Below are 24,466 nucleotides of genomic sequence, written 5' to 3'. Positions count from 1 at the left end.
CCCCGCAGCAACTCTCAGGGAACCACTGGACAAGGCTCCCTAGTGGCTGCAGGAGACATCCTGACCCTGGGCTTGGAAGTTTGGGAGGCATTTCCCTCACTGCCCCCTCCCCAGCCCCTAAACCTAGATGCATTTGGGTGGATTTCTGGACATTTTTTTTTTTTTAATGTCTGGCTGGCTGAGGTATTTTAAAAGCTTTTTGCTTTTCATCCCCAAGCATTTGCCTGACCAGACTCTCTATAGATTGATTGTCTTCTTCCTTCCCCAGTAGTGATCCCACAGGACAGAAGATGAAGGCGAATCCTTGTAGGGTGCGAAGGCCTCCATTTTCTGCAGGTGGAGAAGATGAACACGAGCCTCGGTGTTGATCATGGTGTAGAGCTTCCCTCTTTTTGTGCGAGGCCCCTGTTTTGGAAAAGTCTGGGAATTGAATCCTCTTTTATTTTTTTTTTTAATATCTCATGGAGAGATACTTAAAAAAATTTTTTTTTAAGATTTTATTTATTTATTTGACAGATAGAGATCACAAGTAGACAGAGAGGCAGGCAGAGAGAGAGGAGGAAGCAGGCTCCCCGCTGAGCAGAGAGCCTGATGTGGGGCTCGATCCCAGAACCCTGGAATCATGATCGGAGCTGAAGGCAGAGGCTTTAACCCACTGAGCCACCCAGGCACCCCTGAATCCTCTTTTAAATACACCAAGGCATGTCATTATTTACCAATATCCTGTAGTGAATCCTTTCACGAAGTAAAAGATGCTGGCAGTCCATCTGGGTTGTAAGTGGATTTTTCTGTATTGAGTTGGCTTAAAGGGAAGCCCATTTCTCCTGAGATCCGGAAGGGTGTGGCGGCAACCCCATCCGTCCGTTCATCCGTGGATTTCAGGCAGGGCACCGGGCACTGGAGGTCAGGCAGCAGAGCCCTTTCTTTCTCATCCTCAGGCTTGGAGCACCAAGCCATCCAGACTCTCAGAGGCCTTGGGAAGACCTCCTCCTTGGGCCAAAATATAGGCAGGCATGTGACCAATTTGCCTTTGACCCTTTGAACAAAAGAATAATATCCAGGCTAGTCGAGGGAAAACAGATTTGTGTCCCTCCCCTGTCAGAAAGAATGTAGGGGCCGAGGGGAGATGTTGCAGTTTGGTTTGGGGCATCTGAGGAAGTATTGGGACTGCTTTTCCTTCTGCTGATGAAAGGGTCAGCAGTGTATCCCCTGAGGTCACAGAATCACAGGTTTTGTTTTTCCTGTTGGAGACCTCTGCCATATGACCCCGTGTTGAAGACACCGCTTCATGTGCCTCAGCTGGTGTCTTGGTTGGAGGACACAGGGAGCGGTATGTTGGGACCCCAAGAAAGAGAGAAACTCTGATTGTCAGGCTGACCTCTCACACACTGAGTAGTTAAAACATATTTTTTCGTGTGTGGAGGTGAAATTCACAGAAGATCAAATCAACCACTTCGAAGGGAATGATTCAGTGGCGTTTTGTGCATTTACAACCTTATACAACCACTGCCTCTGTCTGGTTCCAAAACATGTTCATCAGCCCCAAAATGAAACCCCGCACCCACTAAGCGGTTGCTGTCCACTCCCCCTCCCCCCCCAGCCCCCCAGTAACCCCCATCTACTGCCTGACTCTGTGGATTTGCCCATCCTGGACGTTGCGTGTATTGGAACCGTACAACACAGGGCCTTTTGCGTCTGCGTCTGTGCAGGTAGTGTCACGTTTCCAAGGTCCCCCTGTGTAGTGGCATGTCACGTTTCCAAGGTCCCCCTGTGTAGTGGCATGTTTCAGTACGTCCTTCCTTCTGAAGGCTGGACAGTGTGCCATCACATGGCTCTACCACGTTGTCTTTAGCCGCTCAGCAGCCGAGGGACGTCGGTGCTGTCTGCGTGCTGCGGCTGGTGCTGCCGGGGACGCGTGTGTGCGGCCACTGGTGGCACTACCTGCTTGCAGTTCTCAGGGAGGGTTAGCCGGGAACAGGATTGCCGGGCTGAGGGCACTTTTGCGGGGAGAGGAAAAGAGCAAAGGGCTGAAAGTGGTGGGAAGGGGCAGGGGCCAGTCAAGGCGAAGGAAAGGCTCTCTTCGTCCTGCTTGTGCGAGGGGCCTCTGAGGCAGCAGGAGGGGAAGCTGCCCCATCAGGCAGGCCGCGGAGTCGCTGCTGGTGCACCCCCATTGCCTGCTCCGACGTCCACATCTAGGCTCCTGCTGATTCACGATGGGCTGCCTCAGAAAGGCAGATTCCCCTGCAGATGACCAAGACTTGCTGTCAGTGAGGAGAACTAGGGGCCTGTGCCATGCTGGGGGCTCTGAAGGCAGTCCCTAGAGAGGAGCCCCAGGAACGTGGTGAGTGAGGGCTGCTCTGATGGAGTCGCCATGTGACCTCTCAGGGCAGGTGGGGGCGGAGGGTTACAGCAGTGATCGGGCCCCGATGTCCCAGCCTGCTGCTAAAGCAGGCGCACTACTTTCAGTCTTGCCTTGGAGTAATTCCTCCCTCCGTGTCTTCCCCATATATTTATTGCGCTCTTACGATGTGCCAGGAACCTGGGCTTAGGTCATGGGGAGACAGTGACCAGCCAGACAGACGTGGTGCCCGCCTTTTGGAAACTTAACGATCTCACACCTTCATCTCCCAGGACACCTAGCACTAGGCCAGGCACCATGGGCAGCTCCCTGACTGATGTTTCTGGAAGAAACTCTTTCCAAGTCTCAAGGGCACAGGGTACAGAAAAGTGCCCAAACGGCCAGTCGTGACCTCAGCGTTGTTTTGCAGAGTACATAGAAAAAGATCTAACATACATGACTAAAGGTTTTCCACTGTAGCTTCTCAGCCATTATTTTGAAAGCTCTCTCTGGCTGCTTTTTCCTGCCAGAAGAAAGCCATCATCTCCTAGAAGGTTGCTAAAAAGTTATTTCTTTCAGGAGCTCACAAGAGCTAATAGGCGTTTCTGTGGATACGATGTGTGACCCAAAAGGGGAGGATATTGGAGGGCAGTTGGTGCCTTTCCCCGGGGAAAACCAGCTTCGTGCCTTGAGGAGGCGCCGCCACCTTCCTCCTGGGATTTGGCTTCCCTAGGGCACCCTGGCATCCTCTGTGCCCTTTGGACTCTCACCCCGGCCCTTTGCCCAAGTGTCGCTGGAGGGCAGGTAGCAAGCATACAGAGCGAAGTCAGCTTGCCAGAGGTGCCGGGTGGCATATTGGCAACCACTGGGCCATGTGCTCACAGATGACACCATTGGGTTTGTCATGAAAACCTGCTTTGTGTGCACGTGGGGTTGCGAGGTGAGACAATTGCACAGTTGCTGCGGAGCCGGGCAGAAAGAAGGCAAAGCAGCAGCAACCTGCCGTCTGGCCTCAGGTCAAGTATGTGGAAAGTGCTTTAAAATGTGTCTGGGAGGGGCGCCTGGGTGGCTCAGTGGGTTAAGCCGCTGCCTTCGGCTCAGGTCATGATCTCAGGGTCCTGGGATGGAGTCCCGCATCGGGCTCTCTGCTGAGCAGAGAGCCTGCTTCCTCCTCTCTCTCTCTGCCCGCCTCTCTGCCTACTTGTGATCTCTGTCTGTCAAATAAATAAATAAAATCTTTTAAAAAAAATGTGTTTGGGAGGGAAAAATACTTAGAGCAAAACGTGATCTATTGGAACCATTTTAAAGTATACAATTGAATGACATTCAGTGCGTTCGGACCGCTGTGCAACCATCCCCGCTGAGTTTCAGAACTTTATCACCTCCAAAGGAAACCTTGTGCCCATTAGGCAGTCGCTGCCTGTTCCCTCCCGACTACCAGTCTGCTTTCTGTCTGTCTAGAGTGGCCTGCTCTGAGCATGGAATTGTACAGTATATGGCCTTTTGTGTCTGGCTTCCTTCATGTAGTGTAATGTTTTTAGGGTTCATGCATATTGTAGTGTACGTCAGGTTTGTTTGTTTTTTGTTTTTTCTTATAACTGAATAATGATCCATTATATGGCTAGACCATGTTTTGTTTATCCCTTCATCCGCTTAACAACATTTGGGTCATTTCCACTTTTTTTTTCCTTTTTTGGCTATTGTGAGTAGACCCGCTAGGAACATTCATTTGTATATAAGTTTCTGTTTGAACACCTGTTTTCAGTTCTTTTGGGTATATACCTAGGAGTGTAAGCAAAAGGTTTTTATGAGGATAAACTCGGTCCTCTCCCCCCATGTTTTCCAAAGATGAAACAGAAGGAATTATGCTTCCTTATCTTACTTTGAATTGGAGAGACCCTGATTGGCTATAAGAGCATTGTGACCCGCAGGGGAATTGAAATCTTGGGATAGGTCTAAGATTCTCCTGGCAGGGTCCATTCCTTACACCACGAAGAGCGAGCCTGTATCCCAGACCTAAATGCCTTCAGGGCTGATTGTGAGGAGAGCAGAGCAGGCTGGGTGGGGACTGTTGAGCCGGAGAACGCACATGTCGCCTCTCCCTCTAGCCAACTGTTGACATGCAGGAATGCGGGGCGCAGTGTTGCCAGATTTTCTGATTTTTTTTTTTTCAAGAAAAGATGGAAATCCAGATTTTTAGGTGAAATCTCTCAATTTTAAAACCTTTGATGTTAATTAACTTTTTTTTTGGTTTAAAAACACTGAGCCAAACTCCAGGTAATCAATGGGCTAGATTTGGCTCCTGGCTGCTGGTTGGCAACCTTGGATTAACAGCAGGAAACATATCTCCCTCTGGTAGCTCCCAGGCCCTCTTGTGGTCCTTCCTTCCCTTCTCCCATCCTCTTAGCCCTCTATGGACGTGCTTTGTCTCTAGATCCTTCTCCAGCCTAACCTCCTTGTCTCACTGCCTTCTCTTCTTTCATCAGATCACCTCTCGGATCTTCAGGGCCGGGCAGAGGGTGACCCTGGCGTGTCCTGGGACTTTTACAGCAGTTCTGTGTTGGGTAAGCTTGGAGTCGGATTCCTCCCATGCTTGTCCCTGGCTCAGAGATGGGGGATTGCTTTGGGTTTCATGAATTGTTCTCAAAGACAGGAGTGACCCCGTAGAGGCAGCCTTTTCCACCTGTTAGTAACTTAGGGACCCTTTCAACCCAAACACTAGCTCCGCCCAGATTCACACAAAGCCACCCCTCATTCGCCCTCTCCCACTTCGGCCCTGGGTAATGCTTTCCTCCTCCCTTGCTTTGTCTTAACCCTATCAGAAGCCCCTACTGTGCATGGTCCTCTCTCGGGCATTGCTCACACGCAGGAGAGACCCAGGCCCTCCCCTGGGCCGCTCTCATCCCCTCCCTGCCCGGACCCGACCGTACATGCTTTCTCAGGCCATCCTCTCCCAAGCCCTTAGCCTCTGACCCAGGCTTTCCTCTCTTAGAAGAGTCTTTATCTGTGAGGCCGTCAGCACCCCTCCCCTGGGTCAGGGCTGCAGATTGGGGGAGGTGCCCATCCCGAAGCCCTGGGGAAGCTGGAGCAGGAGGACGTTGGGTGGAATGAAGTGAGCCACACCCAGACATGTGGGCTGGGAAAGGAACTGGCTGAGCCACCCCCTTGGGCTTCTGAGGACCAGCAGGCCAGGCAGGTGTTTCTCCCTCGCCCTCGACTGTCGGTAGAACCGGCAGGCTTCGTCTCCAACAGCCCAGCGGCTCACCCTTCATATCACCTGGCTTGTTTCCAACCGAAAGGTGGAGGAGTATAATGAATTTCTGGCTACAGAATTGTGTCTCCCAGGGATAGAACTTCCATGGGCCCTCCCAAGGGTGGGAACCATGGGATCAGTGAAACTGCGCCCCAGCCCGGGGTCTGTCTCCTGCTCGCCCACCTTCAGGTGCCTTTTCCTGTTGGAGCATTTCTTTTCTTCAGTTTTGTGCATGTAGCTTAGTCCTAATAGCCCACGTGCTCTCCTTACAGAGGAAAAAGATGGCTTTGCCTGTGACCTCCTGCATAATCCTCCCGGGAACTCTGATCAAGAAGGAGATGATGTGGAAGAGGATGATTTCATGTTCGAGCTCTCAGACAAGCCTCTTCTCCCTTGCTACAACCTCCAAGTGTCAGTGTCCCGCGGGTAAGTGTCTACAGGGACGGAGTGCCAGGATCCTGGCAACCCCTGACCTGCCTCGCTGGGAAGGGTGGAGCTCTCCAGAAGGAAGCAGAGACCTGGCGAGCAAATGCTAGAGCTCGGGAAAGCCGACACATGACCAAGGCCAGCCTGACTTTCCCGCCCTGCTCAGTTATCTTCAGAACAGAGGCTGGAAGCTCTAGGTTGATGGAGTCTATGTTCTTCCCAAACCCCAAACCTCGATTTGCTCTCCGAAGGATTCTGCTGCTCTTCCTGGGTGGAAGAGATGATCTGGGAGATATTTGGGCTGATGAACTATTAGGATCTCTGGAACATTTTTGTGGTTTCTGGGAACAGCCAGACAGAATATTTGCAATTGAGATTCTTGGAAAAACCGCGACATATGGTTGCCATAGCTAAGGGGCTGCTGGAGTCCTTAAGTAATCCGTAGGCTGCTTTCTCGGAGCCTTCACGTTGGCAAGATGATGGCACGGGCACTGTCATGTCAGATGACTGTATATGTGATTAACGGGTGTCACCCGTTTCCAGAGACTAGACTATACCTGACTCCATTAGAGCAAACCCGGCTTCATCTTCACCTGATGATCCAGGAGGGAGTTCGCGAGGCTGGGGTTCTGGTCGGCTTTCACCGATGGCAGCGTGTGGCTGTGCTGCTTAGGGGGACGCTGGATGACCTGTCCTTTGGTTCTTAGCCTCCATCGCTCAGTATTTTCTTCTTCTTGGTGTCTTCACATAGTTCAAATACCTTTGCAAATACTCTTAGGGATCTTTTCCTTTGATACCCATATTTAAGGTACCCAACCCTGTTTTTGTTTAAAGAGTGAAAGCCCACAAAGTGCACACGGCAGAGAGAGGGGAGGATGGGGCATCGGGAGCCCTTCAAGTGAGTCCCTTGAGTTGATGACTCTACCCATTGAGCCACAAGGCTCCATGCATCCCTTCACTCAGGGCCTGATAAGAATAAAAATAGCCTATATGATGACACTGGTAGGGATCAAGTTCCAGGGGCTTTGGGTCCTTATTCTTCTGGGCATCAGCTGATCCCTGAGGGCGGGGCAGGGCCTCTGGGATATAGTGTTGCACAGTTAATTAATTCTTCCACGGTATTCAGCACCGCCTTCTCTGAAACAGGATCTGGGGACCCAGGCAGCAAAAGGACTAGGGTAGTGTGCGTCAGGTGTGGGTGGAACATGGGGCAACCGAGGGCCACTTGCCACACGCAGCAAGCAAGTGTTCACGCGAAAGCTTGCTCTGGGCAAAGCTGGGTCTCCTGACGCTCTGGCCTCCCTTACTCCCTTGCCTCTGTGGGATCTGTCCTTCCCCACAGCTGCAGTGCAGTGGGGGATACAGATTCTCCACGAAGCAGGGAGAGTGTAGGGCTGTCTCGGTGGCTCAGTCGGTTGAGCTCCGGACTCTTGGGTTTGCCTCTCCCTCCCTCTGCTCCTCCCCTACTGGCTCCGTGCCGCACGCTGGAGCTGTCTCTCAAATCCATAAGCTCTCTAACAAAACAAGTAGGGAAGGTGTAGAATGATGACCCTGAGGCCCTGCGGGGTTCAGAACTGCCTTTGGAATCAGCAAAGCAAAGCTGGATTCTGAGGACCAACTTTCTGAGGGTTCTTTTTCATTCTTTGAAAGTGATGGTCCAACTGTATGGTATCTATAGTCCCTTTCTCTGAAAGCCAGAGCACTCCATTTCCTGGCGGCGCGAGAAGAACGTTTACTGTCCCTGGGAAGAGCGTTGCATTTTAGGGAGCAGGGGTGTGGGTCTGAGGAGGAGTGCTCGGTGTTGTGCGGAACACTCCATCCCGTAACCGTGTCTTCAGCAGGCACACCAGGCAAACCCCAAAGGCCAACATACGGCCTTCAGAGCATCTCCAGGATAGTGCGGGAGACAGAAGAGTATATAATCAGCTCTAATAAGACACAAAATAAAAATGTCCCACAGTTGAGCAAGGTGTCCAGTGAATAATAGTGGTCCCCCATTCCTGTGCCACGGAGGGAAGCACAGTTAACATTGCTTTTGTAGTCTTTCTGAGATGGGCGGTGTTTGAAGTATTATAAAAGGGGGGTGCACCGGGTGCCATGAGACTGTGGGGGATGGGACGAGCGACCAGGAGATCTGGCGTCTGAGCTGGGCTTGAGAGGTGGAGGGAGGGTGCGGCGGAAGGAGGGCTTGTCCTTCATCCAACGGCTGCCACTTGGTGGGGTGGAGGTATACAGTGCGTGCGTGCGTGCGTGCGTGCGTGCGTGTCTGTGTGTGTCTGTGTGTGTGTGTGTGTGTCTGTGTCTGTGTGTGTGTCTGTGTGTTACTACAGGGGGGCACTGGGCTGAAGAGGTTGGAGGGGGTCATGTTTTGCAGGTCTTGGGTTGCAGGGGCTCGATATTGCAGCTCTTGCAATATTGCGGTAAAGAATTTGGACGGTTGGGTTGTTTTTGTTTGTTTGTTTGTTGGCTGGAGGTACCAGGGATCCATGGAAAGCAGTTCAGGGAGTGAGAAGGTCGAATTTTCCTTTTAGTAAATGAACAGTAACGGAGGATCCAGGGAGGGCGGGTGGCGGTGCAACAGAGTGACTCTTGGCGGAGGGAAGCCGGTTAGGGAGGCTGGTGGGGCCGCTGGGGGCAGGACAGCGCCACAGGAGGAGGGAATGGAGTGCCTTGGAATGGGGGCCATTAACGCAGGGATGCCTCATGTCTTCCTGGTTTGCTCAAAGCGGGGAGCGCGCGTGGCCCCTGAGTGGCCTCGCCAGCACCCCTCCCAGCTGTCCCCAGGCTGCCGCCCAGTCGGGTGTGCTCAGCAAAGTCAGACTGGCTGTAATGTGAGCTCCGGCCCTGCAGAAAGGACTGTGCTGCCACTGGAGAAAAAACTTGTCTAATGCATTCCAGAGCCAAAGAGAAATGCCTTTTAGATTACCCGCAGTTTAGGCCTTTCTCCACGGCTCCCCGTCTGTTGGGGAAGGGCTCAGAGAACCAGGAGGCAGGGGGAGCCGGAGTGAGAGCAGGAAAGGGAAACCAGACAGCGTAGCAGGGGTCGGTTGGGGGGAAGAACTGGTCCCAGCAGATGGTAAATTCCAGGTCATGGGGTGTGGGGGAAGGTCTGGGGATGGCTGCTCTGAGTTTTAGGTTCTGGAAGTTCCCTTTCCCTCCTGCTCCCACTTTTTGGGAAGAGGTCAGTCACGGGCTGAGTGCTGGAGATGAAGCTGAAAGCTGGTTCGGGCACTGGAGGAAACAGGAGAGTTTAGCCCCTGGTTGAGTCTGGCGTGGGGGGTGGGGGACGGTCGGACAGTCACCCTTCCTGGGCCTTCCGGAGTGTTCCCGGCACTCCACTGCCTCCCCCCAGCCCCTTTCCCTAACTCCTGCTCTTGCTTCTTCCAGGCCCTGCAACTGGTTCCTCTTTACCGATGTCCTGAAGAGGCTGAAGCTTTCCTCCAGGATCTTTCAGGCTCGGTTCCCGCACTTTGAAATTGCCACCTTGCCCAAGGCTGAGTTCTACCGGCAAGTGGTCTCCAGTCAGCTTCTGACCCCAGCCGAGAGGCCCGGAGGCATGGACGACAGATCCGCCCCAGGCTCCTCTGAGACTGTGGAGCTGGTGCGGTACGAGCCAGAGCTCCTTCGGCTCCTGGGCTCTGAGGTGGAGTTCCAGCCCTGGAACAGTTGACCTGGGCGGCAGCCCCTCCCTTTTCTTCTTTCTCCTCCCAAGTTCGCCCTTCCCCACCTCCCCCGCCTTTCCCCCACCGAGCACCAGACTGCAGAATGAGGCAATAATACGGACCAACAAGAAGCCGCCTTATCAATGCCAGCATTAGTGACTGGATTTTTTTTTTCCGGTTATGATTAGTTCTCATCTCCCTGTCATCGTCTTTGTTGTTGTGGTTGGTGATGGGGGTGGAAAGTTGAACTCCACGTCTGAGGACAAGAGATCCCGGGGATGGTGGGAGGTGGCGCCAGGGTCTCTGGGACTGGCCTCCTTTGTGTGTGACCAAGACCACACCTGGGCCCTGGGTGGCCTCAGCCTGTCTGGAGGAGAAATGAGAAAAGCCCAAATCTCTGAGCGCCCCCTCCGTTCCCCTGTGTTCTTCTGTCTTCCATAGTATTTATTTTATTAGTATTTAATTTGTATTGTTTCATTGGTTTCTGATAAGTCTGTATCACTGTGACGATTTGAGACAACTTGTTGTATTGAGGGACTTTCTTCACCTTTCTTTGTCTTTCTTGATCAGCTCTGGAGCTGCCCCCTCCCTCCAACAAAGTGACTCCCAGGTTTGTTTTCACCCCACTGGGGCGGGGGCAGGAGGGGCTGGGGGGTGCTGAGGACCTGTGACTAATGAAGGTGGCTGGTGCTGGTGGGGGGTTGGGGGGTTGAAGGTAATCCTGAGGCCTTGGTGCTTCCCCCCCCCCATTTTTTTTTGTTTCACTACCCACCCTTTGCAGCAGCCCCACCTTCTTGAGATTAGTGTTTCTGGGGAAGGGTGGATTGTAGGGGGGAGGGGTTCATGGGTCACTCTGTTTGCAGAGAGTCAGGAATGGGCCAGAAGGCTAAGATCGCCCCCTCGGAGTGCACAGTATGGGCTTGTTCCCGCATCTCCACCCCCCTCCTCCAGCCGCCGCACCCCTTCCGCCTTCACCCTTCCTGGGTGCTGAGTCTCTCGGCTTCCAGCCCTTGACCCTCCCCTCTCGCCCTTGCCAGACTTAGCACCCCCTTCCCCTCTCTCCTCCTTGCTTCTCCCCTGTCCCCCATTCTCCTTTGGAATCTGCAGAGGGTTCTGGGATGGACGGCCGGATGTGAGATCCAGGCCTCAGCTGTTTCCTAGGGGAGGGCAGGAGGCTGGGCTCTGCTGCCACCGTGGGACCTGGGGCTGACTGCGGGGCTCTGCCTCGTCTCCTTCCTGGCCTCCGGTGCTGGGTTGGTTCTGGGAGAGAGAGGGAGGAGCTCGGGTGGTCCCTTGTCCCAGCCCCGCTCTGTGGCATTGTCTTTCCTACTCTTGTTCTTATTTTTCTACCAATTGCTATTTTTTCCAAACAATCCTTGTAGAGAGTATGTACCATCCAAAGGCAGGAGGGCCTCACTGTGGCCGGCTCTGGTTGGAGATGGTACAGTTTTATTGTACAGGTGCTAAAACAACAACAACAAAAGAAGAAAATGGAAAAAAAAAAAAATGGGAAAAGAGGCCAAAAAAAAAAAAAAAAAAGCCAGTTTGAGGATGGGACAATCTGTTCTCTGGAGACTCCTGACCCATGCGGGAGCATTGGTGGTTATTTTCTTTGTATTGTGTTTGTTCTTTGTTCCCAGGGGGAAGTTCTAGGCCCCCTTCTGTAGGACTGCTCCCCACCCCCACCATACTGCCCAGTTGGTTTTGAACCGTTGTCCTCCCTTTTAAAAAAAAATATATATACATATGTGTGTGTGTGTGTGTGTGTGTGTGTGTGTACACACACACACACACACACACACATGTATATATAAAGTTGAGGGGTTTGGGTTTTAATTTTTTGGTTTTGTGGGGGTTCATGGTATTGTGTGATTTATTTTATGTTTGCCTTTACCTTTTTGCATTTGGGTGTGTATTCTGGCTGCCCTTTATGTTTCATTTTAAGCAACTGGCTGTGGAGTCAAAAACACTTGCATACTGAAAAACCTGTGTCAGGGCTTCTGTCTCCTGTCTTTACTCTTCTCCCTGCATTGGCACTAACATGGTTAAAACGGATGGGCATCCTGATCAAGTCAGTGGGAGCCCCCTGATCCTGCCTTGCAGTCTGGGTAGCACGAATGAGGACAGGGTGGCCGGGCTAGTGAACATTGGAGCCGCTGGGGCAAGATCTGGAAAGAAAAGGCAAAGCAGGGGCACATCATGGGGTAGGGGGCGGGACGTGGTGGGGAGGACGGAGTCCCCACATCCCTTTAGCCGTGCGTGCGTGCGTGCGTGCGTGCGCGCGTGCGCGCGTTCCTTGTCTGCCATAGGAGTAGCCAAACTGGAAGGAGGCTATAAGGAATGATCCTCTTTAACTCAGGGAAATCACCTGCTTGCTGGCTCCCTTGCCCTGGGCCACCCACATCTGCATCTGACCACACAGTCTTACCACTCCCACACTGTTGTGCCCGTGCTTCCCCTGCCCACCCGCACAGCACAGGCCTTCCATGGTTCTGGCTTCCTAAGACCCAGCTACTGTGGAGCTAAGATGCCCGTTCTAGATTTTACACCTTTCCTCCCCACTTCTGAAAAACAGTGGTAGAAATTCCAATTCCTTCTGACTGCTGGCTCCAGAATGGGCCCGTTCCTGGTTGAGGGGAAGGGGATGTCTGATAGGTCTGGGACGTTTCAGCTATACTCTTAGGACCTCTCCCTGTGGCTTAAGTCTCTGGAGAACCCTGTCGGTGTACAGGTGAGGGGATCTGTGGGTCTGGCCAGCCGGAGCCTAGCCAACCCTGGGAGTGAATTGTGAGCTGCTCTTCGCTCAAGCCCCAGGAACACACTTCGACTCAGGTCTTTCTGTCCCGATGGAGGAACATCCATTCCTTTGAGCCACAGCGTTAATCTTCTTCATTGGCCTTCGCTTACCCACTTTCTGTTCTTGATGCTTCCAGAACAGTTGCTTTCTCATATTCCCGAACAACCACATAATAGCACTGATTTTAGCTCAGTCCTCCGTTTGGAACTTGCAGTTAAGAAATCAGATCTGTCAGTAGGTCACGAAAGCTCTGTGGTGAGGGCAAGGATTCAGCTCAAAGAGATGGGCGAGAGCCGTGGGATGGTTGGCAGGACTTCTGGGAGAGGGTACCCCGTTGGCACTTCAGTAGAAAAACAGGAATGAGGGGTGCCAGGGAAGTGTCTCTGAACTGAGGGGACAATTGCAGCCAAAGGCTTAGAGACAAATTAGAGGGTGGTCTGTGCAGGAAACTACAAGCCACCTCCGTGTCACTGCAGCTGGAGGGGACAGAGCCCTGCCAGGCATGCCAAGGAGCACAGCTTGGACTTTTTTGCCTTAGGTGATGGGGAACCACAGGAAAACCGGGTAACGATAGAGGGGGTTGGTTTGTTTAAATAAATAACTTTATTTTTTTAAATAAAAAAAACTCCACGATGAGTTGGAGGTGTTGGAGGATGGAGAGGAAGTGAGGTAGTCACTTGAGATTCAGAAGAGCGGCTGAAGGGAGAGCGCGGCAGCACGGACTGTAAGGCTTTCCGCTTAAGGCAGGAGGGAAGATGCTGTGGGCAGAGTCAGCGTGACCCCAAAAGAACAGGAGAGGAGCCTTCTGGGGGCCGTGGGCATCTGGGTGTGGGTGTGTGGACACACATGGCCCTTTATTTCCCTGCAGAGAAGAGGCGAGTTGCGAGCCAAGCCCATCAGCAGCTCCTTGTTTTCTTGCCTTTGGGCTCCCTTCCCCACACCTTTCCTAGAGGCCCCTCGCTGCCCTTCTGCTGGGGTGGGAAGAGGCGGGAGGTACGGGCTGTGATAGGACCTGCATCCCTGCTCCAGACTAGGCTGAGGGCGGCGGCCTCCCCCTCATTAAGTGGGCCTTCTCACCCTTCCAGCGCGGCCGAGGGGAAGGAGCCGGCTTCACTCACCGCCTCGACTGACCCACGAAGGAAGAGAATCGTACTGGGCCAACACTTACCCAGCTAAACACAGCTGTTTAGCTGAAGTTGGTTCCTCCTACGTGCCAAGGCCGTGGGCCTACAGTTAATGATGGTTTTACCAGAATGTTCCTTTTTCGGGGTGCAGGGTTACAGGGAGGCCCAGTTCAAGTCTCCGTGTTTCCGGCTAAAGGACCAGCCACCATCTGCGCATCCCCATTTCGGTGGGAGGGGGGCGGGTTGGGCAGTAAACTGCCCCTTCCACAATCTAACAAGTGAAGCTGTTCAGTGTTCTATCGCGTCCTGCCCCTGCTAAGACGCGTGTGTTTGTGCGGGTGTGTTTGTGTGTGTTTTAGGGAGAATGGGGTCCTCCCCAAGGGCGGCCGGCTTAGCTGCCCAGGGGAGGTGCCCTGCTCCGGCCTTCTGGACCCCGCAGCGGGGCGGGCCAGGACTCCACGTGTTCTCCTACACCCCGGGTTTCCACCGCGAAGGAAGCTGGCCCGCCTTGGTGCCCGGCCGCCGGGTGCCGACGCCTCCCCGGCTCTGCACCAGCCCCGCGGGGAGCCCGGGCTCACGCTGCGGGTGGTCGGGGCCCTCCGCTGGCCATCGAACTCCGATTTCCAGGTGGAAAGCGGCGCCTCGCGGCCCTGCAGCTAAAAGCAGGCCGCGGTGGGGAGGCGGGCCGAGTCGGGCGGCCTGCGGCGGGCGGCGGCGGGCTTCGGCGGAGGCTCCCTCCCGGCACCTGGGGAGAGCGGCGGCCCGCGCGCCGGGCCCGGTGGGCCGGGTGCTCACCTGCCGCTTGCGGAGGGCGGGGGAGGGGGCGGTGAGGAGGCGGGGCCGGGCGCGGCAGGCCAATTGGGAGAGAACGTTCAGCCCCCGCTAAATTCTCCCTGGAAAGTGGAGGGTGGGGTCCGGGGGGGCCGGTGGAGTTCAAAGCTTGGGAGCCGTGGGAGGCCTTGGTGGGGGCCGGAGCCGCCCAGGGACTGTCGCGGACGCAGAGTCCGGAACAGAGGAACTGCAGGACGCCGGCCCCACCCCAGCGGCCTCTCCCATCCCGGGCTCTCCCGGGCCGTCGGCCCCTCATCGCTAGCTCGACGGCGCCACCTGCTGGACGTTGGTCCCCACGTCCGGCGCTCCTGGGGCCGAGGCTCTCTGAGGCTGCGACTCTCTGGGCCTCTCGGGCGGGAGAGCGGCGGGAGGAGAATGAGCGCCCACCTCGCGTCCAGGAGCTTCGGAACCAGCGACAGCCGAACCGCCTCTAAAAATATATTGTGGGGTCAGAAAGACCCAAGCTGGTGAAAATAGCTTCTCGCCGCGCCCCTTCCATTGGGCCCAACATTTCTGCCACTGGGTTCCACCCAGGGGTGAGGAGATCGTGCTGAAGCTGTCGGGGGAAGGGGGCGGGGCAAAGGGCGGGAGTTCAGGAGTCGCCCGCGGCTCCTGGTGACAGCGCAGCACAGCTGGAAGCCGCCTGGGGGAGGGGAGGGCTCCTCCTCGCGGATCCTTTTTGGGAGCGGGGGAGCGCAGACGCGCGCGAAGCAGCAGCTGCCTGCAGCGTTACAGGAGGGGTCCAAAAGCTGCGAAAGCCCCCAAGTATGGATTGTTTTTCTCCTCCCCCTTTTGCCTGCCACAGTCTAGGGCTGAAATCCCCATCATTAGAGACAAGACTCATTTATTCTTTCCATGAACATTTATTGAGCACCTACTGTGTGCCAGGCACTGTGCTAGGCGCTGGGGATACATCAGTGACTAACACACAGTCCCTGTCCTTGAGGAGCTCACAGTCTATTGGAGGGGCAACATACATAAAAACACATAGCTAAGGAGCTACCATGTGCCAAGTGCTACAATGAGAGGTATAGGCCAAGTGCTGTGGGAGCCCAGAGGAAGGAGTAACACAGCGGCTGCTGGGGGGTGAGGAGAGTGTCTCCTGACTCCATTACACCATGGCAGAGGCAAGGATGTTGCTGCCATGTGACTCTGGTGAAAATGAACCTGTCTCCTGAGGGTCTCCGCCAGCCCTCTCCCATAACTAGATCAGCACAGGTGAGTTGACCAGATTAGCTAATTTAACACTTTGAATTAGGAAAAGAAACCGGACAGGGAAGTTTCTTTAGGGGCAGGGAATGTTCAAAGTAGTAACAAGTCTCAGGGGCAAGGCTGGGGGGTGGGGATGGGGGGTACCATGAGGGCACTGAACCAGGGAGGACTGGCCCCGGGCAGTGAAGCACCTGGGGTGAGTGCCTGTGCAGAGGGGAGGTCAGAGGTCACCAACCTCAGACTTTAGTCCCCACCTCTCCACCAGCTCAATCAGTAATGTTCGCTGGTGCTCACTAGATGCTTCACATTGTGCCCTGCTCTGTGGGTGCTATGGCCCCCCACCCCTCAGAAGGGAACACACTAACTGGGGAGACAAAACAGGTCAAGTCATTGAAGATTTAAGTAACAGTTTGTGATTATAACAGAGAAGATGTCACAGGCTGTTCGCGATCAGTTGCCCAAAGAGTGGCAATAGCGGCGAATTTAGAATGAACTCATCTAAGGGTAGGCTGGTGTGGGGAAGCAGCTTCCACACATCAAGACTTACGGATGGGTTCGATTTAATCAGTACTAGCGGCGGGGGGTGGGGGGAGCACTCTGGCTGAGCAGAACCAAGTAAAGCAAAACAACAGAGGTGGGAAACTTCGAACAGAGGCAAGCTCAAAAGGCCAGCAAATCCCTGTGCCTGGGGAGCCATCCTTTAGGGGACAGGAAAACAAAGTGAGAGACAACTGGGAAGTCAGCTGGGACCTCCTGGGAAAGGGCCTTGCCAGGTCAAGGCCTTGGGGCCTCACTCTTGGGAATTACAACCCTGAGCTCCCCAAGTGCTCCCTCCTCCCTCCTCTAGGACCCCTGGCTGGCCTGGAGATTCAGCAAATACAGGGCTGGTGCTCAGCTGCCCCAACAGATCAGAGGCTCAGTATTCTGAGTATCACCCCTACCTACAGGTAGTGAGGGTCACTGAAGGGTTTTTAGCAGAGAAAGAGCAGAACGGGGGTGGGGGGGGATGAGACAAGTCACACTGTGGTGTGTGTTGATGTGTCTAGGAGAGCGGAGAGCTCTGGTAAGTCTGAGTTAGGCTGGAGGCCCCGGGAATGTGGAAGAAAGGCTAGATTTCAGAGACGTGGCGAACGGCCTGGACTTCAGAAGATGGGGGAGGGGACAGGGTCAAAGGAAGGCAGCCATCAGATGGCTCTGAAATGTCACGCTTAGAAGGTCAGGAAAATGGTGGCATAATGAACAGAAATAGGCAAGTCATGACAGCTTTTTGTTTTTTGAGGGGAAAGGTTGTGTGTGTGTGTGTGTGTGTAAAGACTTTAAAATTCATGTTTTAAAAATCCCTGTTTGCTAGAGGGGCTTGTGTTTGAGGCATGACAGGCATCTGGATGGAAATGTCCAGCCAGCCACTCGAAATGTAAGCAGGAGCTGCCGCCCTCGACCTCAGACCCGTCCCCAAAGAGCCAAGCCAGAGCCAGAAGAACGGAGGAAAGCCTTTGGGGGGGGGGGGGGCAGCAGGGGGGGGGGGAAGTAGTGTCACGAGCTGCCAGGACTCTCGGGGGACGAGAACTGTGAAGAAGACATTTGATGTCAGGGAAGGGTATCAGTGACCTTCAGATGAGGAGTTCTGTGAAATCCGGGGTAGGGGAGGGGGGCAAGGCCACTCCCTAAACTGCCTAGCGCCTTTGTGCAAATTTTTTTTTAAGGTGACTCTTTTGCAGGATGTTTCACTTTCCACCATCAGGAATTTATCATAATAAACGGATTATATTAGAAGAAAACATTTTAATACCAAGTGCTGGAGGTGTGTAATAAACACACCTGCACACCCATAAATGGTTCTTTCCAGAGAGAGAAGGGGACAAGAACAAGAAGAGAGTGGGAGAGAACACAGGAGGCTTGGCAGCGACCAGGGGAGGTAGTTAGTTCAAGTGGATGGTTTTCTACTGAGGACATAGCCAAGGGCCTGGGCACTGATTCACATTAACCAAATTCACCAGATAATAGAACTGTTTCTGAGGCTGACGCGTCTTAGCTCTTAGGCTCGCCCCCAGTTTGGCTGGAGAGAGGCAAGCTAATGCAAAGAAGGGGAAGGAGGAGTGAAGCCGAGGGGTTCACTTAGGAGAGGATGGGTTGAAACGTCCTCAGAAAGAGGGAAGATGGAAGCAGGGGACCGGGCAGAGACAGAAGGGTCATGCGGGCTCACATCCGCCGGCTCCTGTCTTCTCGGCAGAGAGTCAGGGCTAGGTGTGGGAGTCGGCGATGAGGGCCAACAGTCCGCTCGAGGTCTGCGGTAGCCATCGTGGGGAGGCGGGCTGGCAAACCTACAAGGTGAGTAGAAGGCAGGCTGGGCAGCGGGCGCGCACGGGCAGGAGGGGAGGCAGCCTCAGTGTCCGCTGCTCCACGGCTACCCCAGCCACGCCGGACAGCAGGGAGACACTGGGGCAAAACTAATGAAGAGGATCCCCGGGTCATGGGGGGTGGGTAGGCCAGTGTGCCAGCAAAGGCTGGTATTACAGCCCAGGCCCTTGACGCAAACATTCAATTAAGCCAGCCCTGCGTGGGGACTTCGTATCTGGGTCCGACCCTGTCCCTTTGAACTCCGTCTTCCCCAGCACACACATCCGTCGAAACCCTCCTCCCCTGGATCTGCTCCAGCTCTGTGACATCTCTCCCAGTCTGGGGGATCCAGCCTGTACCCCATAGCCTCAGGGCAACTGAATGGTTTGTCCAAAGGGAACTAGAGAATGCTTTCCCTTAAGAAAAAAACCCACCATCTCTGCAGCTGACCCAGAAACACAGACCCTTGAAGACCTCACAGCTACACCCCCATCCTCCCCAAAGAAACAGAGATATAGACCCACGAGTACACACAAATACATACAGAGATATTCACATATGGGATAGGAAATTCCCCGTGGAGGGAACACAGACGGCGAAACAGCCCCACGAAAGGACTCTCCCCACAGAGCCCCTGCCTCGGCCCCAGCCAGACTTCTCTGGAGGTTCTTTCTCCCTCCATCACCCAGTCAGCCCATTACCCTGACAAGAGCATATCCCCTAGTGCTCTTGAAGGCCATGGTCTGATGCCAGGGACGCTCAAACTGGGCATGGTGTGGCCACCGTGACACCGGGCAGGGGTCGGGAACAGGGGATCCGGTGTACTGAGATCCCACCAAAAAGTAAGGGCAGATGTCCTGCTTCAGTCAGTCTCTGCTAGAGGAAGTCCGTATGAAAAGGATGCTCAACTCGGCCTGGTGAGGCACGCTTCCCCCAGCCCGTTCATTTATATGTCATGGGGCTCCATCTTGATAAGAGAAGTGGGATTGAATGGGGAGAAGGGGGCAGGGGTTGGGGATCTGGTCAGCAGGTTCCCAGAGGTGGTCACACTAGGCTCAGCCATAAACACGGACCCTGAGCCTGAGGAGAGCTCAAGTTCAGCCACTGGAGTCAGCCCAACAGTGGGGCGGCTGGGAGAAGAGAAAGTCTGGTTCCCCAGAAGGCTCGGATTGTGGGAACCCCTTGAAACCACCTGGGTGGGAAGTGGCTGAAGGTGAGCCCGATCCCTCAGGAGCTCCCTCAGGGTCTCTTCGGGAACCAGCAGCCCCTCCATCGGGGCCCCAGTCACCATGCCCTGCACATACGAGGAGGGCCTCAGCGGCCCCTCCTTGACCCCAGAGGCTGCGGTGGCACCGGAAGTCCTGATGAAGGCGGCGATGACAGTCCCGGGGGGCTGAGGGCTGGGCCCGGCCGGTCCAGCCCCTGCAACAGAGGATGGCACCGGGTTGGTCGGAAGGTTAGCCCCAGCCAGAAGTTGGGGGAGACCACTGAGAATCAGTGGAGCCCCTGGTGCCGCCACCTGACTTTCTTGGAAACTGGTGTTCAGGGGGAAAGAGGCCTGCAGAGTGAAGGTGTCCTTGAAGGTCGAAGCCGGCGGAACGCTCTGAAGAACGAGCTGTGTGGAAGCAGCACTGGCAGGAGGCCCGCTGGTCAGCACTGTGGTCAGTGGGATCGTCTGGAGGGTCAAGGCGGAGCCCGACCCCACTGGGGCCACTCCCAGGTGGATGTTGCCGGGCACCGAAGAAGCACTGAGAAGAAACAGAAAGCGGGTTTGGTCAAGGCGGGAGGCATCTCCCAGCGGGGTGGGGAGGAGGGCGCAGGAGGGACAGAGCTGGCTGGAGGTGTCCTCTTCATTGCTGCATCAGCGAACGTCCGCTGAGCACTTAGTAGAGGTCAGGAATCAGCCCCAAGGACCGACATGTGGTACTTCCCTCCGTCTTCTGAACAGCCACGCACTGAGTAAGATTAATAATCTGATCTCTCAGCTTGAGGAAATGGAAGCACAGAGAGGTTAGGTAATGTGCCCGAGGCCACACAGCTAGTCGCAGGCACCCACATCTAGGCCTTCTGACACCAGAGCTCCTGTTCCTCACCACCCCTCAGAAGGGCACCTCGCCCGCGCCAGCCCACTCACTGAGTGCCACACACACAGAGCTCAAACCCGGCCTTCTCAGGGGAAATGTGGAGACACTTCTCCTGGACAAGCAGCAGCAAGAGCTTTCCAGGGGGCTCTGGAGGGCCTGAGGGAAGCACAACAGGCATCTCTGTCACGTTCTCCGTTGCCACTTTTCTGCAGCGGAGGGGGCTAGGGGAGATGGGCCCTGACACGGAGGGCTCTGGTGACAGTTGGGGGAGCACTCTGAGATAACTGGAACACCCCCCAGCTGGTGACAGACGCCACACAGATCAAGGGCTGGCTTTGCCATTATTTTGGTGTGCAACCGTGGGCAAGTCACTTTTCCTCTCTTGACCAACAAGGACCCCACTGGCTTCCCAGGGATTCTGTGAGGTTCCCGTGAGACTGGAGATACAGCAGCACTCGGCAAGAGGTTGAGAACATCTCAACCCCACCGGACCAGAGGTACTCTGGGAAGACATGTAACGACTCTGGGGCCCTTACCTCACGGCTTTGGTGAGTCTGGCCTGGCTCTCTGGGAGAGAGGCCAGCACAGTAGAGGTAGTGGGGATCTCCTCATCTGTAGACAGTCCCAATTCCAGATTCGCAGACGGCGGTAAGCCAACATTCTGAACCTTTGGCTTCTCCCAGGAAGGGCCTCCCTTGCCCTGGGGAGCAGCTCTAGCCGAGACCCTGGAGCTGGCTCGTCGGGTGGTAGTGGTGGAGGAGGTTGAGGGAGTGGAGGCCTGAGGGGAGGCCGCCGTGACTTCAGTTCTCTCCTCATCGTCTTCGATCACCACTAGGTCCTTGGGCATCTCCTTAAACTGGTACACCAGCCTCTGCCCTTCCACTTTGGCAAGGATGCCTCTTTGGTAGTAATATCTGGGGGGCAGAGGGCAGGGCGTGGGGAGTTAGGCAGGCACACACCGCCCTCCGGGGCAGGGCGAGCGGGCAGTGGAGGCTGGCCTGCCAGCCAGATGCGAGTCTCAAGTCAAGGGAAGAGGTAAAGCCAACTCTTGGACTTTGAAGGCTTTAATGAAATTTCTGAGGACCCCCCCCCAACTGCCGAGGATACGAAGGGCCATGAAAAGCCCTTTCAAATGCTAGCCCCACCCTGCTTTGGGGCAAAGAATCGGGGGGCCGGCAGAATGCCCTTCGTGGGGATGGGAGGCCCCAAAAGGCTCTTCTCTATAAAAAGAGAAAAAGCTAGGACGGAGCTGTAAGAGGGAGGGGACTGTGCCTCCCAGAAGGTGTCTGGGGACAGGCTTAGAGGCAAGCAGCACCGAGCATCAGCAGACCCTAAAGCAGGAAGGACGTCTTGGAGGAGAAGAGCTTGGTGAAGCCCCCAGGGCAGGGACTCAGCGCCCCAGCAGCTCCTACCTCAGTGCCCGCCCCATCGTCTCGTAGTTCATGTCAGGCTTGTTCTTCTGCTTCCCCCACAGCTTGGACACAGCTTTGGAGTCCACCAGCTTAAAGATGCCCTTCTCTCGCTGGGTCCACTTGATGTACTTCGGGCAGGTGTTCCTGTCCTGCAGAAGCGCGAGGAGGAACTCCCACAGGTAGATGGTGCTGCCTGCAGAGGGCCAGGTGGTGAGGAGCCACCCGGGCAACCCGACCCCCTTCCCACCCGGCCTGACTCCCAGCCCTACCTTTGCCATCCTTTGATTTCTTCCGTATGGGGATGCTGGGGTCAGTGACCGGTGAGGTACTGCGGTTGCCCTTTGTCTTCCGGACTGTGAGGAGAAGGCGGGGGGAGCAGGATGAGGCTGAGACCATACGGAGGGCTCCAGTGCAGGCTCCCGAGTGGGGTGCCACGGCGGATAACGAAGAACCAGGTCACTGGGGCCAGAGGCCCAGGATCCCTGTCTGCAACCCCAGCCTGCGCGTTCCTGCGCCTGCCCAATATCCCGCCCTCTTGCTGGGGCCCCAGAGATGCACCAGAACTCTACTGCCCGGATGGCCGTAAGTGTAGTGCTGTCGAATGAGTCACCCTTCGATGAACCCAACCTGCCTGGCCTGATTTTGGAAAGGAGAAGGCAGCCTAAAGGTGCAGCTGTCGTGCAGGTAAGCGTGAGACTGGGGTTTGGGTCACCACAGTGACAAAGCAGTATCGGGCAGTCCTTGCCTGAGTAAATCAATCACATTGGGGGCTTGGGAAAGCCCAAAGTCCTCTCGAACAAGCTCCACAAGGTCTGAGGAGGAAGATAAGCACACTGCACGAGGCATCTTTTACAGGCAGAGGGCCCCAGACGGCCAGGGACTGGCCAAGGGGTCAAGCCTGGTATCTGAACACCAGACTAGGATGCAACCCATTTGGGATCTTCAGCATTTCTGCACGAGTTTACACATAAGCTGGGCTGATAGGAGCAGCGTGGGAAACGTCATGGTTTGGGCAGGCCAACCAATGAGGCCAGGCTGTACAGAAGGACTTTTCATCCATCCCTGTCACACCAAAGAGCAGTCCTCTAAATGTGTTTATGAGCCTTGACCCACTCACCTCGGACAGTCTCACCGACCTGCCCCCTCCTACTGCAGCCCCCTGAAGACAGACAGACATACACACACACACGGGGGGTATAGCTCAGGGGTAGAGCATTTGACTGCACACACACACACACACACACACACACACATACACACACATTCTCTCTCTCTCTCTCTCTCTCTCTCTCTCTCTCTTACTTCTCTTCTTTGATTTTCCAGTCTTCTTGGCACTTTCCTCTCTGGGGACCTTCTCCTCTAGACAGTGCCCCTCCTGGTCATCAGTGTCACCTGCCCCGTTCAGGGCATCAGGCTCAGAGACAGGAAACAGATAGTTGGGCAGAGGGGCAGCTGGAGCAGGGTCTGCGTCCGGAAGCATTTCGGAGGTGCTGACTGCAAAGAGAAAGGCCTGAGGTGCCTGAGGCCCAGTGCAGGGCAGGAGTGTGGTCTCCCGGCACGTCAGAGGATGGGGGACTCCCGGGGAGGATGGATGAGCTGGCCCCCACGGCCCCAGATACAGGATACCCCTAAAAATGCCTCACGTGTCTCACACCACAAGGAGAGGAAACCTCTGCGGGGCTGTGGCCACGAGCTGGCCCCAATCACGGCTGCCACATTTACAGCCCACTGCTGGGAGTGGGGAAGTTCCAGGCAACAACACCCAGGGTAAAGGGCCACCTTGATTTCGTCATTCACTTGTTTTACAATGGGAAGGCGCCTCAGGTATCATTTAGTCCAATTCCTCCACTTTCCCGATAAGGAAACTGAGATCCAGAGATGCCAGGGCACGTGTCCAAGGTCACACAGCAAGCTGGCGCCTGGCACGTGGAGGCATGCAGTAAGTATTTGTTGAAGCCTGAGTGCACGTTAGTGACAGGGAAAGAACAGAAGTGCTGGGACTCTTAACTGGCAGCTTTAGGCTTTCTTTCCCCAACGGGATCCCAGCACCTCCTCGGGAGGAGGAGGGGCCGGAAGTCCTCCTGTCCATGAGTCAGGCAAAGGCCTGAGGGGGAGTTGGGCCAGGAGCCTGCCCTGGGGGCCTTCTCGGGAGGTGGAGGGGTGAGCTCCAAGCCTGGCACATTTCTAAATCATCCACACCCTGCATAGTCTTCCTGGGGGCCCTGGCAAGAGAGCAGAGGGGACCGAAGTCACCCTGGCAGATAGTACTCGGCCTTAAAAAGGAAGGAATTTCTGACATATGCTACAACATGGACAGACCCTGATGCCATGCTAAATGAAATAAGCCAGTCCCCAAAGACCACTACTGTGTGACTCCACTCCTGTCTCCTTTAAGGTCCCTATAGTAAGTAGTTCAAGTCATAGCGACAAAGAGTAGAGTGGTGGCTGCCAGGGGATGAGGGGAGGGGAGAATAGGGAGTGAGTATTTAATGGGCACAGAGTTTCAGTTTTGCAGGATGGAAGGTTCTGGAGATGGATGATGGTGATGGCTGCCCAACAATGCAAACGGACACTGAGGAATGGTGAAGGTAGTCAATTTTGTGTTATGTGTATTTTACCACAACTTAAAAATTGGAAAAGGAAACTCTCCCTGTCTACTGTTTCCCTGTCTCCAGTGCCCCCTGCCCCCGCACCATTCCTGCCCCAGCTCAAGAGCCTGTTTACGCAGCCATCAGTGGCTGTGGGCACGCATGCTTGCGAATCCAGTGCACGGAGGTGATATTTTCAAAGGGCATTTTTTGTTGCCTTGAGTTAAGGCACCAGGGTTCACACTTACAGATCTGCTTCTCATCCAGGATGTCGTTGGGAGCCTCGACATTGAGCAAGACTTCAGTGGCTGACATGCTTTGTGAGGTTGCTTCATTGTCATCTGGATCCAGGTTCCATGGTGTGGGGTGCGAGGTGAGCAGAAAACAAGTTCCCTCAGTGCT

The 24,466-nt window shown here is 54.9% G+C and overlaps 2 protein-coding genes across 10 annotated transcripts in view; one reads left to right on the top strand and one right to left on the bottom strand.

Annotated features, from left to right (window-relative positions):
* Positions 1-10,221, top strand: part of BCORL1 (BCL6 corepressor like 1) — a 61,476-nt gene extending 51,255 nt beyond the window's left edge. For all 7 annotated transcript variants that reach the window (XM_059386078.1, XM_059386077.1, XM_059386071.1 and 4 more), the window contains 3 exons: positions 4,825-4,902; positions 5,864-6,017; positions 9,405-10,221. In XM_059386078.1, the coding sequence (XP_059242061.1) occupies positions 4,825-4,902; positions 5,864-6,017; positions 9,405-9,687 (515 nt within the window). In that variant the 3' untranslated portion in view covers positions 9,688-10,221. The remainder of the gene's footprint in view (positions 1-4,824; positions 4,903-5,863; positions 6,018-9,404) is intronic.
* A 7,184-nt stretch (positions 10,222-17,405) lies between these two features.
* Positions 17,406-24,466, bottom strand: part of ELF4 (E74 like ETS transcription factor 4) — a 40,311-nt gene continuing 33,250 nt past the window's right edge. For all 3 annotated transcript variants that reach the window (XM_059384673.1, XM_059384675.1, XM_059384674.1), the window contains exons 4-9: positions 24,313-24,405; positions 22,779-22,970; positions 21,746-21,829; positions 21,477-21,669; positions 20,601-20,978; positions 17,406-19,728 (exon numbers count right to left, since the gene is read on the bottom strand). In XM_059384673.1, the coding sequence (XP_059240656.1) occupies positions 18,927-19,728; positions 20,601-20,978; positions 21,477-21,669; positions 21,746-21,829; positions 22,779-22,970; positions 24,313-24,405 (1,742 nt within the window). In that variant the 3' untranslated portion in view covers positions 17,406-18,926. The remainder of the gene's footprint in view (positions 19,729-20,600; positions 20,979-21,476; positions 21,670-21,745; positions 21,830-22,778; positions 22,971-24,312; positions 24,406-24,466) is intronic.

This window comes from Mustela nigripes, chromosome X, assembly GCF_022355385.1.
Source record: "Mustela nigripes isolate SB6536 chromosome X, MUSNIG.SB6536, whole genome shotgun sequence".
In the NCBI taxonomy this organism is placed as follows: Eukaryota; Metazoa; Chordata; class Mammalia; order Carnivora; family Mustelidae; genus Mustela; species Mustela nigripes.
This window is presented reverse-complemented; position numbering and strand designations above follow the sequence as displayed.